At 39.8% G+C, this 16,265-nt stretch overlaps 1 protein-coding gene and 1 long non-coding RNA gene across 4 annotated transcripts in view; one reads left to right on the forward strand and one right to left on the reverse strand.

The window, feature by feature from the left end:
• Window positions 1-3,088, forward strand: part of postnb (periostin, osteoblast specific factor b) — an 18,225-nt gene extending 15,137 nt beyond the window's left edge. The window contains exons 18-22 of one of the 2 annotated variants that reach the window (XM_086080382.1): window positions 405-557; window positions 677-724; window positions 819-896; window positions 980-1,018; window positions 2,547-3,088. In XM_086080382.1, the coding sequence (XP_085936508.1) occupies window positions 405-557; window positions 677-724; window positions 819-896; window positions 980-1,018; window positions 2,547-2,575 (347 nt within the window). In that variant the 3' untranslated portion in view covers window positions 2,576-3,088. The remainder of the gene's footprint in view (window positions 1-404; window positions 558-676; window positions 725-818; window positions 897-979; window positions 1,019-2,546) is intronic. The other variant, XM_086080384.1, reaches the window with a different exon arrangement.
• Window positions 1-16,145, reverse strand: part of LOC147171663 (uncharacterized) — a 27,255-nt gene extending 11,110 nt beyond the window's left edge. For both annotated transcript variants that reach the window (XR_015095562.1, XR_015095563.1), the window contains exons 1-2: window positions 15,917-16,145; window positions 15,744-15,830 (exon numbers count right to left, since the gene is read on the reverse strand). This is a non-coding gene — a long non-coding RNA (uncharacterized LOC147171663). The remainder of the gene's footprint in view (window positions 1-15,743; window positions 15,831-15,916) is intronic.
• Between the last annotated feature and the right edge of the window lie 120 nt (window positions 16,146-16,265).

Here is a 16,265-nt window from a genome sequence, read left to right on the forward strand (position 1 = left end):
GAGATGGAGGACTGGAGTCACATGAGTCAGACTCGAGTTGCCAATTTACACAACTTTAGGACTTGTGACATGCGTGGCTAAAACCTAAGACTCAACTTAACATTCTTGAGACTTGTCTTGACTTTTACTAGAACTGTCTCTCAGACACAAGTAAACTAGTGAGGTTAGATTAAACGTTTAGCTCACCAATAACGAAGCAAACATTACTTAAACTTTTAAGTCAGTATTCCAGGCTAGCTAGCATTTGCGTTTTAAAATCAAGTTTGTGTCAGGATTCTTCTAATGGTGAATCATATTCTTTTAATAGAAACCTTTCAGATACAGTTAAAGGTCGATTGGTCGTAATGTATCCATGAAATTGATCATTTCTCTTAGTTGTCATGATGTTTTTCTTTTGTTTTTAGATCCCGGCGTGACCAAAGTGACGAGGGTCATCCAACAGGAACCGTCCATCACTAAGGTGACCAGGGTCATTGAAGCCCAACCGTCCATCACCAAGGTGACCAGAGTCATTGAAAGTGACCCGACCATCACCAAAGTCACCAGAGTTGTCTCAGGCAAGTGTTTATATGGGAATAAAAACAGACCAATCGGACATTATCACACTATCTTCTGACTAATATGGCAGCTGCTGTTATAGATAACTTATTGCGTCATTGACTGCGTTGTTTTCCAGGACCTCAGTATTCAGTCAGCACTGGCACCTCCCACGTCGCCGTGGATGGTTAGTCAAACTATTTCACCGAATGTCATCACAATAGTGGCAATCGCTGTAAATAACACTTTATTTGTATTTTGACCGTGTCTTCTTCCTGGAGGATCTAACCTTGCAGAGATCTCCACCATTGAGACGGGCAAAAATTTTGATGGCGGCCGACTTGTCAAGATGATCAACGGTGAGCTTGTAGCAACCGGTTCGTGCACACTAGCAGTGGAAATACACCGTGTGACCAGATGATGTTTGCTTGCCTTCATATAGAGGGTGTTTCAAGGAGAAACCCTACCCGAAGAGTTTTAGGTAAAGGAATGATTCAGTCGGTGAATGCTTCTTCTGCAAAAATAAAACGCAATTAATACAAAGCTGGCTGAGTCTGCATTCAGCTGTCAGTCATTTGCTTTGTCTTTAAGGGAACAGTCTGAAACGTGTGTCCTGCTGCTGTACGTGCTTAATTCTGATAAACTAGGAAGTAGGACATTTTGACTGCTTTCGTTCGTGAAACTAGTTATGCGAGAATAGGTTTTGCATGGAAATTGATTCAGAGATGTGTTTGCCAACTTGCCTTATCCTCTATTTTATACTATTTGACCCTCTGGTTCCAAAGTCCTTTAGAAGTGAAGACCAGGTCTGTCAAGCGGCTGAGATATACGGGGGGGCTTACAAGAATGCAATTGCAGCCTTGGTTTTGTTGTCAAGATTGTTGATGATACCCTAGTCATTGGCCATGTTTTTGTTTGGTATATTTCTTAACTTCCAGAAGTTTCAAAGGTGGAATGCTAAGAATTTGCTTAGAATAATTTGACGCCATAGTCACAAGAGATGAATGTCTGATGTTCCAATAAAGTTGTAGGTTTCGCAATATACAGTAAATATAGCAGGCAAGCAGGGGGCTCCAAAAAATTCATAAAATCTTCCACCGCAAGGTCCATTAAGACAGCCGTCTCTGGTCTCTATTTTGGTGTGTGTGGGACCCAATCGCCGTCCCAACCTAGCCTCCTCTTGCTTATATGTTTTATAACCATTCAATTTTACAACTTTTAAGTTGTTGACCTTGAAAGGACAATCACAAAGCTCCCGCAAGAGAGCCTGGCTTAACAGAACGATTGGAAACACGTAAACAGCCAGTGGCTAGGCAACAAAAAGCATCAGGCAGCCCCGCACATTTCATTTAATCCCTGGTATCCAGGAATCGTAACACAGTAGAACAGGATCAAGGTTCTTTTTTTTTTTCTCCATCTCTCGATGGATCATTATTGATTCAGGGATTAGCATTAAGTGGTAAATTTAGGAGCATTGGAACCTGCAGAAATGTTAATCATGTCATCGTTAATGATCACGATTCAATAGGGTGATTATGTTTTTGATGCTCTGAAAAGATCACAGAAGATATTATTTGACTTTGTGTGTTTACATTTTCTACACAAAATTACCTAATGGACTACTGTACTGTATTTAAGAAACACAGCTATTAAATCCTGGATGATTTTGAGGTCCTATTCGTTTGTCCCGGAGACTATTTCATACCTAAAGTTTCTATGATAATAACAACAACCGTCCGTCCATTTGTATACCAGGGTCTCGAGTGTCATTAAGACGTTTTTTTCCCTTCCCAAGACGTCAGATTCTTTGTCTTTTCTTGTGACTACGCATGCATTCATGTTGTGCTGCCATGCTTGCTGCTGCAATATTTGTACTAATGCTGTTCATCTAGCATCCTCTCCATCTAGTGTCATTGTAAGCCCAATTTGATACTTCCATTAAGGGAATGCTTCCTCCTCTACCTTGGAAAATGTATTTAAAAATGTCCTTTTCCTTCTTGTCTTCCAAGCTGGCAGCAGGCGAAGAGGAAGGGACTGAGCCTGGACGAGTGGGGAGTGACCAGAATTCAGGCAGCGCAGCAGGTTGAAAGTGGCTCGCTGACATAGGGACGCACTTTAAATGTCATTTCAAGTGTACTCTCGGTTAAAAAACGGTTTTGGTAAGCAATCGCAATGGTACTTTGAATGCATATCCACTTTAAGGGTCTCAAATGCAGACAAATGAACATTCTGGCTTGACTTTAATACGAGCCATCAGGGGAGCAATAAAAGAAAAAACACACAATTCAATCCTACACTTTTTCCCCCGTGCCTTTGCCGGAGTCGAAGCAATGAAACTCAAGTAGAAGATTTTGTAAATCCTAGCATGATAAATAAGTAGATGAATGATGTCTTCAGAGCCTTAAATGCCCTTATCTCCTCTGGCTTTTAAGTTGTTAGAAAAGTTCCATGCACATTTTTATGTGTCTCTCATTTCCAACAATGTATCCATCTAAATGTTTCCCTGCTTTCTCCCAACCATTTTCCAATAAAGTGCTTTCTTTGATATAAACATGCCACTTTTTCCCAAAGGACACCTGACAACAATGGCCCTGCGTATTTCCCAAGTTCCATAAAAGGCCCTGTGTATCCAACGTTCAGTCCTAATTATGCCTCTTTTGTCAATTTACAAGTTTTTCCAAGTACACGTTTAATCATGTTAAATTCTTCCTCTGTGGCCAAGTTATAATAATTGATGGCGGATGGAGTAGCTGGCCGTCCTGCTTTGGCAAGCTCTTAAGAAGAGATTTTAAATAGAAACACTGTCTTTCATGTGTATCCAAACGGATTGGCCTGCAGGCCCGTGAGGTCTGCGTGCTTGCTTTGGGTGTTGCAAGTACACTTTGGATAGAATTGATCAACAGCAAGTACATTTGATTGAGTGAGAAACTGTTCAAGGTGACTTTACAATACTAAGAAAATCATAACGTAGACAAAGGGAATTCTGGGTTAAATCATCACCGAGTAGCCTACATGCACTGTTTATAACCATAAAACGTGAATATTGCCAAAAAGAGTTAGAGGGAGATTGAATGATAGCGGACCAAGAAGTAAGCCCTGTGGAACTCTGCACACATGGTTGGGATGGTTTCTATTGTTGCTAGGCTATACAATGTGGTCTCTGTCTTATAAGTACTGTAAGTGGCAGAATTTTCCAAAAGATTAAGCACACAAATTCACAGTGCAAATTAGTCTATTTCCTAATTTTACTATTTACTATTTAATTGTTATTATTTTACAGAAAACACGTAATTTTCCCGGTGAAAGGGTTCAACACATTTTACCTGCAGTTGTTGCGTAACGAGCAAGCCATTATGCCGTCAACAACAATAATAATAATTTCAACACACTGGCTTTTATGCTAAAAAAAAATTACACTTTGTTGAAATGTATTATAATGTATCATATATACAGTATATATAATGTTGAGAAATGAAACAAATAATACATTAAATTCACTCTTTATCATACCCGCACAGAAAATAGTATGGTACAACCAGACAACCACACTCCAACTTTAATTAGCACATGAGGCTAACTGGCTACCTAGCCATCCTCCTGCGTACGACAGCTGGGAAAGCATCTGCAACCTGATCGCACCGAAACATGGGAAATGACCTCAACCTTCTAATGTCGCTTCCATCGCTGGTTACACGATGTTTTAAACACATGTCGGCAAAGGAAGTCCACTGGAAAGCCGGTGTTGAGGCGGGTAAAGGAAATCCCAGATCAAATGTAGGTATTTTATGGCAAACAACACTTCTTGGAAGGAAAATATGTCGCTTTTGTGGTACTTGGTATGCACAACATTGCGATACGTTCAGAAATTTTTTATACGTACATGGTCTCAAAACTTCATAGGTGATGGATTATTTCAGCAGCCGGCAACTCTTTGTACTGCTGGGGATTGAAAAAACATGTTGGAAGACCCAATGGATTTTCCATTTGGTTTGTGAATTTTGTTTCTTTTTTTCAGCACAACTCAGCAGTCTTGTACCAATCAATGATTGAGTCATGGATTCAAATTTCTGTGGATGTGGCGCCTCCAATGCGATCTGACGCTTGTCTTTAAGTGAAACCAGACAGGCGACATATTCGCTGGTACTCAAGACCTCAACCGGAGACCGCCATAACTCAACTGAAATTATTAGTGCTCCTGCTAGTTTTGTTCCTTTGCTAGACCAAAACCGTTCTTGAGACAATTTGATCTGCTGCATATTTAAGGGGAAGGAGGGGGATCTGGGATCTGTGTTTTATTGGAAACCAAGAATGTTCATGTATTTTTTTACAATAATTGGATTATTTCAATGTAGTGCAGGTAAAAAGGTTTTACACGGCAACTGCGGAGCATCAAGCGCACAATGACTTGTGATGATATTCTGTCAGAGAGAGAAGGCACGTTTAGATCATTTAATAACATTCCAAAAGATTGCCGCCAATAATTTTTTTAAATGTACTGTACAATAAAATATAGTAAATTAGCTGTGAATATCAATGCCGTGGTGTCACAGTTCAGTTGGAGAGTTTTGCCAAAGGCTGCCTGTGTTTAGCAAATGCATCCAGGTGCTACGTGGCTAGCAACACGGTTAGAGTATGGCACTGATGTTGCAGAATGGCTTCCATTACAAGGAAGGAAGCATATTTGGTAACTCCAGTGCGAAAGTACTTCATGAGGCAGTATTTTATTTTGGGTTTTATAGAAATGTAGTGGGTAAAGCATTTTTATTTAGTAAAAATAACGTATAAGTTATTCTTTCGCCACACAGCACTTATTTGGTGTATCTGAGCCTATTTTTTATTTTTCCATCCATTCTTCTTTTGCCAAAACCACTGCAGCTGTGATGACTTTCTTTGTTGTATATCACATAATATAATAGACTGACTGTTTATTACGTGTGTTACCTGGCACGTCAAAGCACACTATAAAAAAACACCTGTGCTGTGATATCCTATCAAAATTCCACCTTTTAAGGAATGAGAAGCATCAACAGCACCTTGTCAGATTCAAGCATAAAACTCCTAACAGGTGTGAGATCTGTAATTGGCCTGACCTTAAGCTAACAGGTGTAACGTGTAAACCGCCGGCTCGTCTTGTTTCGTCACTTCAAAATATTTGCGGTGAAAGTTGCTTTGAGTAATTGCGCCTGGAAATTCTAAGGCGATGATGTGATAACGTGTGAAGACACGCAAGGCACATTTTTCATACTAAAAATAATTGCTCTCCATCTCAAACCCTGTGAAATTCAAAAACCTCTATGAAGACGGCAACATTTCATTAATACAAAATTCTGCCTTCTCAAAGAATGATACATTGGTTGCCTGAGAGCATTTGGGCAAAAATTTGGGCAAACAGAAGACAACACACTCTGACAACGTTTCTTTTGAAATTTAATGATTTTGAGTTTCTCGTTTAATTGTTGCAGCTCTACATTCGAGTTTTTATTTATGCAGTATTCAATCGTATGCTTTGTTTGCAATTGGCGCAATCGGCGATTGTGTGGCTTTTGCCGACCGGCAGTACGAGTGACGTCACGGTGAAAATGTCCATTTAAGCTAATTAGAAGAGCACCGACTGAAGAATGTGATGAGTGCATAGCCTGTTGGTCGCTGGTGTCCAAAACAAAATGGCCACTCTGATGGACCACGGTGTGGCAAGCGTAAGACATTGAACGTGTTTCCTCGTGAGTCAGGCCTTGGAGAAAGACGTGCTGCCAAGTGGCGGGCGTCCAGTCACGGTGCGACGTTCAAACTGTTTATGCTACATCCAAGTGTTATAAAGTCGTGTAAGGCAGTGATAAAACTTCTGTGAAGATCTATCATTTGTTTTTAATGTCCTCCTATGACGGCATTGCAGCAGCTGCGGCAAGATAAACAGCAGCATTTGAAGCGGCCAAAAAAGTAATTGGAATACAAGGAATCCTCCATGGGACATTTTTAGGGAAGGCACAAATGCATACTTTTGCGACAGAGAGGATACTTTTAAAGATTATTTTTCACAATTGAAAAAAATTGCAATTTTTGCAATCCTGCGATTGGCTGGCAACCAGTTCAGGGTGTGCCCCGCCTACTGCCCGAAGCCAGCTGGGATAGGCTCCAGCAACCCCCGCGACCCTTGTGAGGACAAGCGGTACAGAAAATGGATGGATGGATGGATGGATGGAAAAAAATTGCAGGCATCTTAACACACCCGTGACTTAAGTTTGGTGAAAATACGCCAAACGATCAATAAGAATTTAGAGCAGAAATCTGCCACTTTTTATGGGTTTGTCCCGTCTCATGCCTCTACTGCAGAGTGTATTCCGGGGGTGCTGTAGCTTTATCGTGTTGTCTGGTGACCCAGTAAAGGGTGTGGCAATCAAAACTTTATGAAAATATTGGAAAAAATACAACTTTATTACCATGACTTTTTACGCGCTGGAAATGTGCACGTTATTTTTACAACATTCTATTTCGTTTTCTAGATCAAAGATGAACTTTTTACCCCACGGCCCACAGTGCTCAGTCCCAAAATTGGAAAGCGGGTGAGGTCCTTCCCGCCATGGTTAGTATTGGCCCCTTGACATACAAGTTACATTCATTCCATGACCACATTTGTAATTCAAAAACACACATATGTAAAATTATCTACACTTGATCACACTTAATGGGGAGGGGGCATTTTTCATAATGTATCCCCTTTTAGCTGACAAGACCTCAGTGTAGCAAGCATGGACGGAATGACACTTGTATGACAGTTAAGAACGTTAAAGATTCAATTAAAACAAGCAATTTTCCTCAATTTATGGCGACTTGCATCGCCAACTTGGAGGAGCGGAACATAAAACAAGGCAGGAGGAGTAACGCGATGGGTTCTGCTGTCGATGTCAGGCTTTTCCATTATGTATCCGTGTTACTAAAAGTTTCCAAGGAAACGCTGATTTATGTCGAGTACAAACGGCATCATAAGGAAGCCGTTAAAGAAACACACAGTAACCGTTGGAGGCCACTTTGGATTGATGTTGACGTTAAGAGTGTAAAATTGTCCAGGCATCCAGATTCAGATTCAAATTCGGAATATTTATTGACATGGTCACAAAGGAACAACGAAACTTCACCGAGGAAAACATGGGAAGCTGGGCGCCATTACATCATCGCGTTTGTATAAAGCACCAACCTATATTTTCGAATGTGAAGCAGCCTAGAAATAACTGCGCAACGATGGATGTCGTACTTAATTTTCCATCTCTCAGTCCATAAAAGCCGCCGACTTGGAAACGGATATTTGGCAGATTACAAGGCACCAGAGATTTATGCAGCCTGGGACGTGTTTTTAAGGAGTCACTTAAGGTACTCGCGCCACTGATGACTCTGATTCCAAAACACTTTTATCACAGCAAATAGTACATGAAGTGATACTGCGTGTCGGAATAAAGCATACACCTATCAGAACAAATAAATCAATAACACTGCCTGAAGCCTGGTTTAAGTCCCAAATCCACATTTGAATTTTTTTTTTTTAAATCTAACCTTGTTCTGAGAGACTGAAGACTGAAACCAAACTTGTATCCCTAAAAGACCTAACCTTAATTTGTAAACCTCTGTATGGAAATTAGGGTAGGTAATTAGGTCATTTCAAATCCTAAACCTACCTTCAAACCCTCAACCTGGTTTAAAACCCAAAATTTCAAGGCCAACTTGAAACCCAAACCCTAATTTAGAAACCCAATCCTGTCTTGAAACCCTCAATCTGGGTTAAAACCCTAATTTGAAATCCTAAATGAAAAATCCAAATTTCAATCCCTATTTTGGAGCCCTAAACCCTAAACGGTAACTCGCTAACCGTCTTTGAAATCCTACTTTGAAACACAAACCTTGTCTTGAAACCCTCACCCAGGTTTAAAACCTTAATGTGAAACCAATATCCCCAAATCCAAACTTGAAACCCTGACCCTTCTTTAAAATTCTAATCCTGTCTTGAAACTCTTAACTTGAATATACATCAGAATAAAGCAATAAAGCAGTTATTGTTTTACTCGAAATAAATGATCTGAACTACATCACAACGAGTCTCCTGCCCATGATTGTCCGCGCGAGAGAGCGAAAAGCTTGAAGAAGTTGCATTTCTATTTTAAATGAAATTCAGCAGAATTCATCGTTTCTTAAAGGAAACACGCACGACACAGGTCTGTCCTGTCTTCACCTTTAGGAACGCGTGGGTGAAGCGTGCATGACGCCCCGAACAGGTACTTTCTTTCGGCACGGTCGACTCGGCAATTTACCGCATTCTTGCATGACGTGTGTGTGTGTGTGTGTGTGTGTGTGTTCTTGAGCGTGAAAATGGTAGCCTTGAGATAAAGAGAAGAAACATTCTTTCCACCCGCTCACTAATGTGTCGAGACAAGCGGCATCTTTGCGACGGGATTTATGTCGGAAACAAATCATGACAAATCACTTGACTTTAACATCCGGCAAAGTTTAGAGATTGATTGAAGGGTTTTCGTGTTAACCCCTGAAAGATGGCCGTTGGCCGTTTTCCAGTGTTTTAGTACAAATCCCCGTCATCAAATTGCTCATCGCTCATGAACTGACTTTATTTACATTGAAACCTCACCTTTTCTATCATGTGTTAATATGTACTGCTAGTTTGACTATTAACCCCATGTTTATTGTTTCCAGGTGTCTTTTTTTTGGGCTATATTAGCCTGGTGATGGGTGAGTATCAATACCAGGCACGGTATCTGACCTTATTTCAAGGATGACGGTTACTCGAGGTGTGAAGGATGCCGATATCAGCAACAACAACAACAACAAAATTAATAAGTCTTCCTTTCCAGTAGTTGGTGCTTGACTGTTTGACACATCAGTGAATCATCAATTATTCACAATTATTTGTCATTGTGTTTTTTAAGCCCTGCGATTGGCTGGCAACCAGTTCAGGGTGTACCCCGCCTATTGCCCGAAGCCAGCTGGGATAGGCTCCAGCAACCCCCGCGACCCTTGTGAGGACAAGCGGTACAGAAAATGGATGGATGGATGGATGGATGTGTTTTTTAATTAAAATGTTATGTATACTATTTCTATTGGTTCTTGGTATCGGTTAGTACTCCAGAGTGAATGTTTTTACAGGTATTAGTCTAAAAAAAAAAATGGTATCAGACATCCCTATAGTATACATTAGAAATTGTTCTCCCCTTGTCCTTCCTTCCTTTTCTCGGTCTCTCCTTTGGTCTCTTGAGGCCTCCCTGATTTTATGTTTTTTGGATTTGTTGGGGTCTGGATGTTTCTTGGGCTGGGGAGGAGTTCTGGTGGGGGGTGTCTGGTCGGTGCTGGATTTCACCTTCCTTGGTTTTCTTTGGTCCCCTCGGGTCTCCTGGTGTTCGGTTTAGGTGAACGGTATGAGATTTTTTCTAATAGGTTTTCTGGTGAGCTAACAAATACACGCACGCACGCACGCACGCACGCACGCACGCACGCACATACACATACTCACCCACACACACACACACAAAAAAAAAAATATATATATATATATATTTAAAAAAAAAAAAAAAAAAAAAAAAAGAGCAATGATGATGACATTTCCGAATGAACAATACTGAGCTCTTAGAAAAAAGAAAAAAAAAAGAAAAAAAAAAAGAAAAAAAAAAAAAAGAAAAAAAAAAAAGAAATTGTTCTCCCCAAAAACGAATTTAAATTTATTTAAAACTTACGAAATTTTCACATTTAAAGGTCACCACTTGATGTTTCTAAATAATAGAATGCAGCCGAAGCACGTGCATTTCGAAGCACGAGTGCTATGCTAACTCAGAGAGACCACACTTCCGAAGACTACCACCAATTATTTGGCGTGAGCGAGCTGGCATCTTGGCGAGCGACGGCGACTTGGCAGCCACAGACCGAGAAAGCCACAGTTAGCCAGAGCAGCTAACAGGAGCGGCTAGTGGGAGTTAGCCCGAGCCATAGGCCGGCTAACAGTAGCGGCTAATCAAGTCATCTTTATTTATAAAAGCGGTGAATTTGAATTCTATTTTGAAGAATTTGAATTTATTATCTGCCAAACTGCAACTTGTGAAGTGGGATGAGCTCACTGTGATTGTTCCTCAAATTTTTACGACAAACATACTTCAGTTTAGTGTCGCTGACGTGTTTTAGCTGGCAAGGTCACGTCGGCAAACGCCGGCGGCCAGCCCGCAGGAATTTTGTAACATTGTGACTTCTGTGCGACTTACCCTCTTTCTAACTTTTTGCACGCATGTTTTGAGCATCCCGGTGTACGAGTGCTTCATACTCGTCGGATTTTATTTCATGTATTATTTAGCAGAACTGCGCGCAGACGTCACAACGAACGTGGGGGGCAAACGTGTTTTTCCTGACAGAAGATCCTCGTTTCATCTGGGGAAGTAGCCGGGAAGAACTCTGCTCAATAAATCACATAAGCGGGAGCCAGCTTTACTGGCCGGACGCTGATAAAAGTTCCTTTCTCTTTGTCGACCGCTTTCTCTACCAAGTTTCGTAACCAAAATTAAAGAGACCTTATGCATTATATTATGTTCGTTTTTTTGTTTTGTTCACATTATTCATCTGACTGGAGTACGTAAGATTTACAGTTGAGTTTTCCTTACACTTTTATTTGGAACATCTTTAGATGATATCATAGCATTAAGGTGGAACTCAACTGGAACACAATGCGCTAAATTGCAATTTGTTTTTGATTTCCCTCAGAAAACATAAATAATCTTCCTGGGTCAAACTTTGTGCCATCGAGAAGTCTTTACTACGCAACTGTATGGTTTTAAACGGGACATGGACTCTGGAGTGTGAATACAAAACCAAGACTGAAGATCAGATTTTGACCGTACTGTTAATTTTAATAACTGAAATAATAATAAACTCACAGAAGTTTTTAAGGTTTCAAATTACAATTTGAATTTTAAATTAATGATTAAAGACAGGGTTATGGTTTCAGAATAGTGTATCAAAAGAAGATTGGTGTTTCAAAGTAGAGTGCCAAGAGAGGGTTAGGGTTCAAATAAAAATCTAGAGTCTAAAGTTGGGGTTTTAAATTATGTTTTAAAATCCCATTGGAGTGTCAAAAGTTGTTTTAAGCCAAGGTCAGGGTTTCAAAGGAGTGTTTCGACAAGACTGGGGTCACCAACTCTAGTCCTCGAGAGACCATATCCTACATGTTTTGGATGTTTCCCTCCTCCAGCACACCCGATTCAAATTATTAGCTATTCCGAAAGCTCTGCAGAAGCCCGATAACGATCCTGATCATTTGAATCAGGTGTGGTGGAGGAGGGAAACATCTCAAACGTGCAGGAAAGGAGAAATCGGGGGACCGATGTTGTGACCCGTAGTTTTAATGCCATTTTATAAATTGGATTTCCGAAAGAGGATTAGGGTTTACAGTAGGAAAAAAAAAGGGTTAGAGTTTCAAGTTAAGGTTTTGAATTAGATTCCATACCTGCATTATGGTTTCAAAGTTCAGTTTTAAGACAGAATCTGAAAGACAGGTTTAAAGACTGTATTAGGCTTTCACAAAAGAGTTTTGTGAATATGGTTAGGGTTTCAAACTATAGAGCTTAAATACTGGAATAGGGTTTTGATGCGTTTTTGCGAGAAGGGTTTCAAATATCAGTGACATTTTGAATTTTAGTTTCACCGCACACGAAAAAAATAATAATAATAATCTGAAGAGGCCCTGTTGGGATACACTGTGGCTCATACATTTCTAGTGGCATCTTTTCTTTATTTTGTTCTGTTTCACCAGTGAAAGAATTTCCCTTCCACGAATTTGCTGCTGGAAGACATTTGCAAATGTGGTGAGTAAAGTGTGAGGACAAAGTTGGACCCGGGATAGGAAAATGCTCTTTGTGCGTCCAGGAGCACCGTTAAATCGCATGGCTTTTGTTACGCAAATGTGAAAGCATCTTCAGGGCGTGAGAGAGGACACTTTTACCTTCTTTTTTTTTTTTTTTTAAGTTCCAGAGGGACTTTTAACACTTCAAATATTTTTATTTGCTTACTGCATGTTATGATGCTTCTTGTGACCACATCATTTCGTCTTCAATTGAAACTGACGGATTTAGTTATATTTCATTGGTGTGTGTGGTACTGCAAAATGTTCATATAAATTTCAATGCCAAGAAGATACAGGATCACTATTACAATATTGATATGTTTTTGTTTTTTTAATCATAAAAGGTGTATGCATCAGCTAATTGCTAACTCTGATTTAATTTTCATCATCTTCAAAGTTTTTTTTTGTGATTTTTTCATTGGCTATTTTTAATGAAAGACACAGAAAGTGTAAGTTTACTCGCCTGTGGGTTCAGCTTCAGTTCACTCAGTAATGTCAGTGTGGATTGTCTGTCTCTATTTCCTTTCATTAGCTGGAATGTAACGGGGCAACCCTGAACAGGGCACAAGGTCCAAGAAATGAATGGGAGGGCTAATTAATTATTGAGTAAAAAGCGAGAACAGAATTTGCACAAAGCTTTTGGGAAAAGAGAAAATAGTACCATCTGTTATTTGCGTCAATTTGACCAAACTTAGTTTTTTTGTTTACACAAAACATCTGATAAAATATGCTTGTTTTGTACAAAATACAGAAAGTTGGATCAAATTGACCCGAGTTGTGGGTCGGTCCCTTTTTGGCCCAAATGTTGAAGCGCGTACAGAAATATTACTCCACGACACATAATTTATTGAAAAAATAAATAACAGAAAAAGTTACTTATATATATGTTATATTTTCAACATCTCAACACCAATTGGAAATTTGAGAAAAAGCTCAATTGAAAACAGATTTCAGCATCCCGACACTTCTTCATTCAAAACTTCATTTTCTTCTTCTTCTTTGCTGACATCAATCTTCCCGCGGCCCCCTGACCGATCTGTCCCATAAAGCCGAAAAAAAATTTATGAGGACGATGATGTCACTGTTAAAAATAGCAGAAACGCCATACCGCTTTTACTGCGATATCGTGCCTTCGGATATGTTTTGTATCTTCACTGATTTAAACTGTGTTTTCAAGCACAACTTTGTACATTTTCCTTCATTTCTCAGTGAATACTGTATGAACATTATTTACAAAATTCAATCACGTGCAGTGTCATGTTTTCAAAGTAGTACATTAAAACTTGTTCTCATAAGGGTCGCATGTGAGCTGGAGCCTTTCCCAGCTGACTTGAGGACAGAGGTGAGGTACGTGCACCGTGGGCCAGAGACGTACTAGGTTCGAAATCCAGGAACTTGAGCTGGAGAGGCCGAACATTTTGTTTGCCCTGCCGCGCAGAGAGGCCCCAAATGCTAACCAATGAGCAGTAACAGTGATTTAAGGTCTCATCATCTTTTGCAAAATTGAGTGGGGGGCCACTTTTTGAGAAAATACAACAAAATGTGTCTCTTTCCTCTCATTCACAGACGAATGAAACCAAACAGCAGTTGGGCATATTATTCGCTTCCTTTACTCGAGCATGTGTTCACAATTAGCGACTTGTCACCGCAATGATCGCTCATTCATCATCGGGTCATTCCAGACGATATCGAAACATTCGCGTCACGTAATTCGGACAGGCGGCTTCACTTAAAAGAGCCCGCGGCGGCGGTCGCACGCAGGCGGTCGCTTTTGACAGGAAACAACAACAACGGAGCGATGGTGTTGTAAATCACCACTACAGAGAGAAATGCCTTGTGTGTTTTGATACAGTGATTCTCAACTGGACCCATTTTGATGGTTGTAGTGTGTGTGTGTGTGGGGGGGGGGGGTACTTTGTGGTCTACTCGCTGCAAACAAATACAGTGCAGCTCAACCATTGGCTAGCAGACTTGATCGCTAGCGGTATGTCAAACTAATTTGAAACAGCGTTTAAAGATTTAACATACGGTACATGTAGCCTATTTTCAGAGGATTTTTTTTAATTTATTTTTAAACAAAAATTGTATTGTTCTTACATTCTGTGAAATGGGCCATGAACAATAGAAAGGTGCGAAACATTGTTAACATACTTGCTCAATAAAGGTGATACTGATTCTGACAATTCGGACGTCAGCGCCTCGCTCAAAAATGTTTGCTGAATCAGTTAAAAATCACTGCTTGGAGGCATATTATGCATTTTGTTTCACAATATGAAATCGTTACCATACCAGGTGTCTATGCTGCTCTGCTTCGCTTTTGGTTTTGGAACGATAGCATTTCAGACAGTGTAGTTTGACTGAGACAAAAAAAATGGCAGATCTTCCCTAACCCCCTGAACTAATGGCGTTACAGTATATAAATTAGCCAAACTGTGACACACAAATTGTCAAAATTCAGAACAGCTCGATCGCTCACATACATATTGTTAAGATGTGGCAGGTCACAACGGTTGACTAGGTTAATTTCTTAATTAGTGTGTGGTAAGGCACTCCAGAGAGCCAACTATTTGTTTCCAAGCAACTAAATGGGATTTTTATTTTTATTTGTTTTACATACTACATTATGTGCTGCTGAGAATGGTTGCGGCTTTCTCCAAAAATGACCTAAACATGGGTTAACTTTTATATAAGTATATATATCGTCACCCTCCTAAAATTTTGATTGCCGCGTCGATATATATTATTACATTTAAAGATACCGAAATAAAATCTATTTGACCGACAGTAACAGGAGAGTTCAAACTCTAGCATGCAATGTGCATTGAATAACAAAATATAAAACATTGCCGCAAGGAAGAGAAAGGTTTTCCATTGTGACTTGGCATTAGTAAAAAACAAAAACAAAAAAACTGAAAGGCAAATAAATGATAATAAAAGACTTATGGACCAACCGCTCTTAATTAGAAAGACTGTTTTTTACTACTGGGATTCGCCCAACATAATGCTGATCATAAATAACATCATGGTATTTGTACGGATACTTAATAGCTTCCATGCATAATTCTAGAAATATACAAGGGTAATAAATAGGTTTTCTTCAAGGGGAAAGAAAACCAAGCAGACAATACATTTCTCTTTAATTCCACATTCATTTGAGCAGGGATTTGACGCCCCCTGCAGGCTTACAAGGCTATTACTCACCTTGTATGTGGTAACTTCAACAAATATTCATTTTACTTACACAACAGAAGTAAGGAGTTTGTACAATATTTTGTCAGCAGAAAATAAAAATAAGTATGTGTTCATTTATTCAAAATCCAGAACTTACCAGAGACGTTTTCTACTACAGGAAGTGGTGGTTTCAAGGCCAGGTAGCAGGGTAACGTACAAACTTGAGTTTGCTCGGCTCTTTCGCCTGAAACCGAAAGTCACATGAAGAATAATTATTAAAAAACAAAAACAAAAGTGATTTTCTCGCCATTTGGAACAGTAAACACTCACATTTGTGACATTAGAATGTGCGTTATTGTCTCCCCTTGACGAAACAAAGGGCAATTTCGTTCGCGCATTGTCAGCGTTTCCGGTTTCCCCCCTTTCTACACAGCTTGACTTGAGAATTGACAATTGCTGCCTGCAATGATCGAATAATTCCGCAAAGAAACATTCAATTAACGCAATTATATAACGTTTACAATCAAGAGAATGTTCATTCATTGCCATCTCGTGGTGAGAGCCAGGAAACGGCATTGATTTGTATTGTCACCAAGCGAGTGTAGACTTCTGGTTAGAAAATTTCAAATTAAAATGAGTGCACGTTATTATTATTTTTTCCTTGACTTTACCAGACCAA

Source organism: Leptonotus elevatus, chromosome 7 (assembly GCF_054856555.1).
Source record: "Leptonotus elevatus isolate MCC_2025b chromosome 7, RoL_Lele_1.0, whole genome shotgun sequence".
Classification (NCBI taxonomy): Eukaryota; Metazoa; Chordata; class Actinopteri; order Syngnathiformes; family Syngnathidae; genus Leptonotus; species Leptonotus elevatus.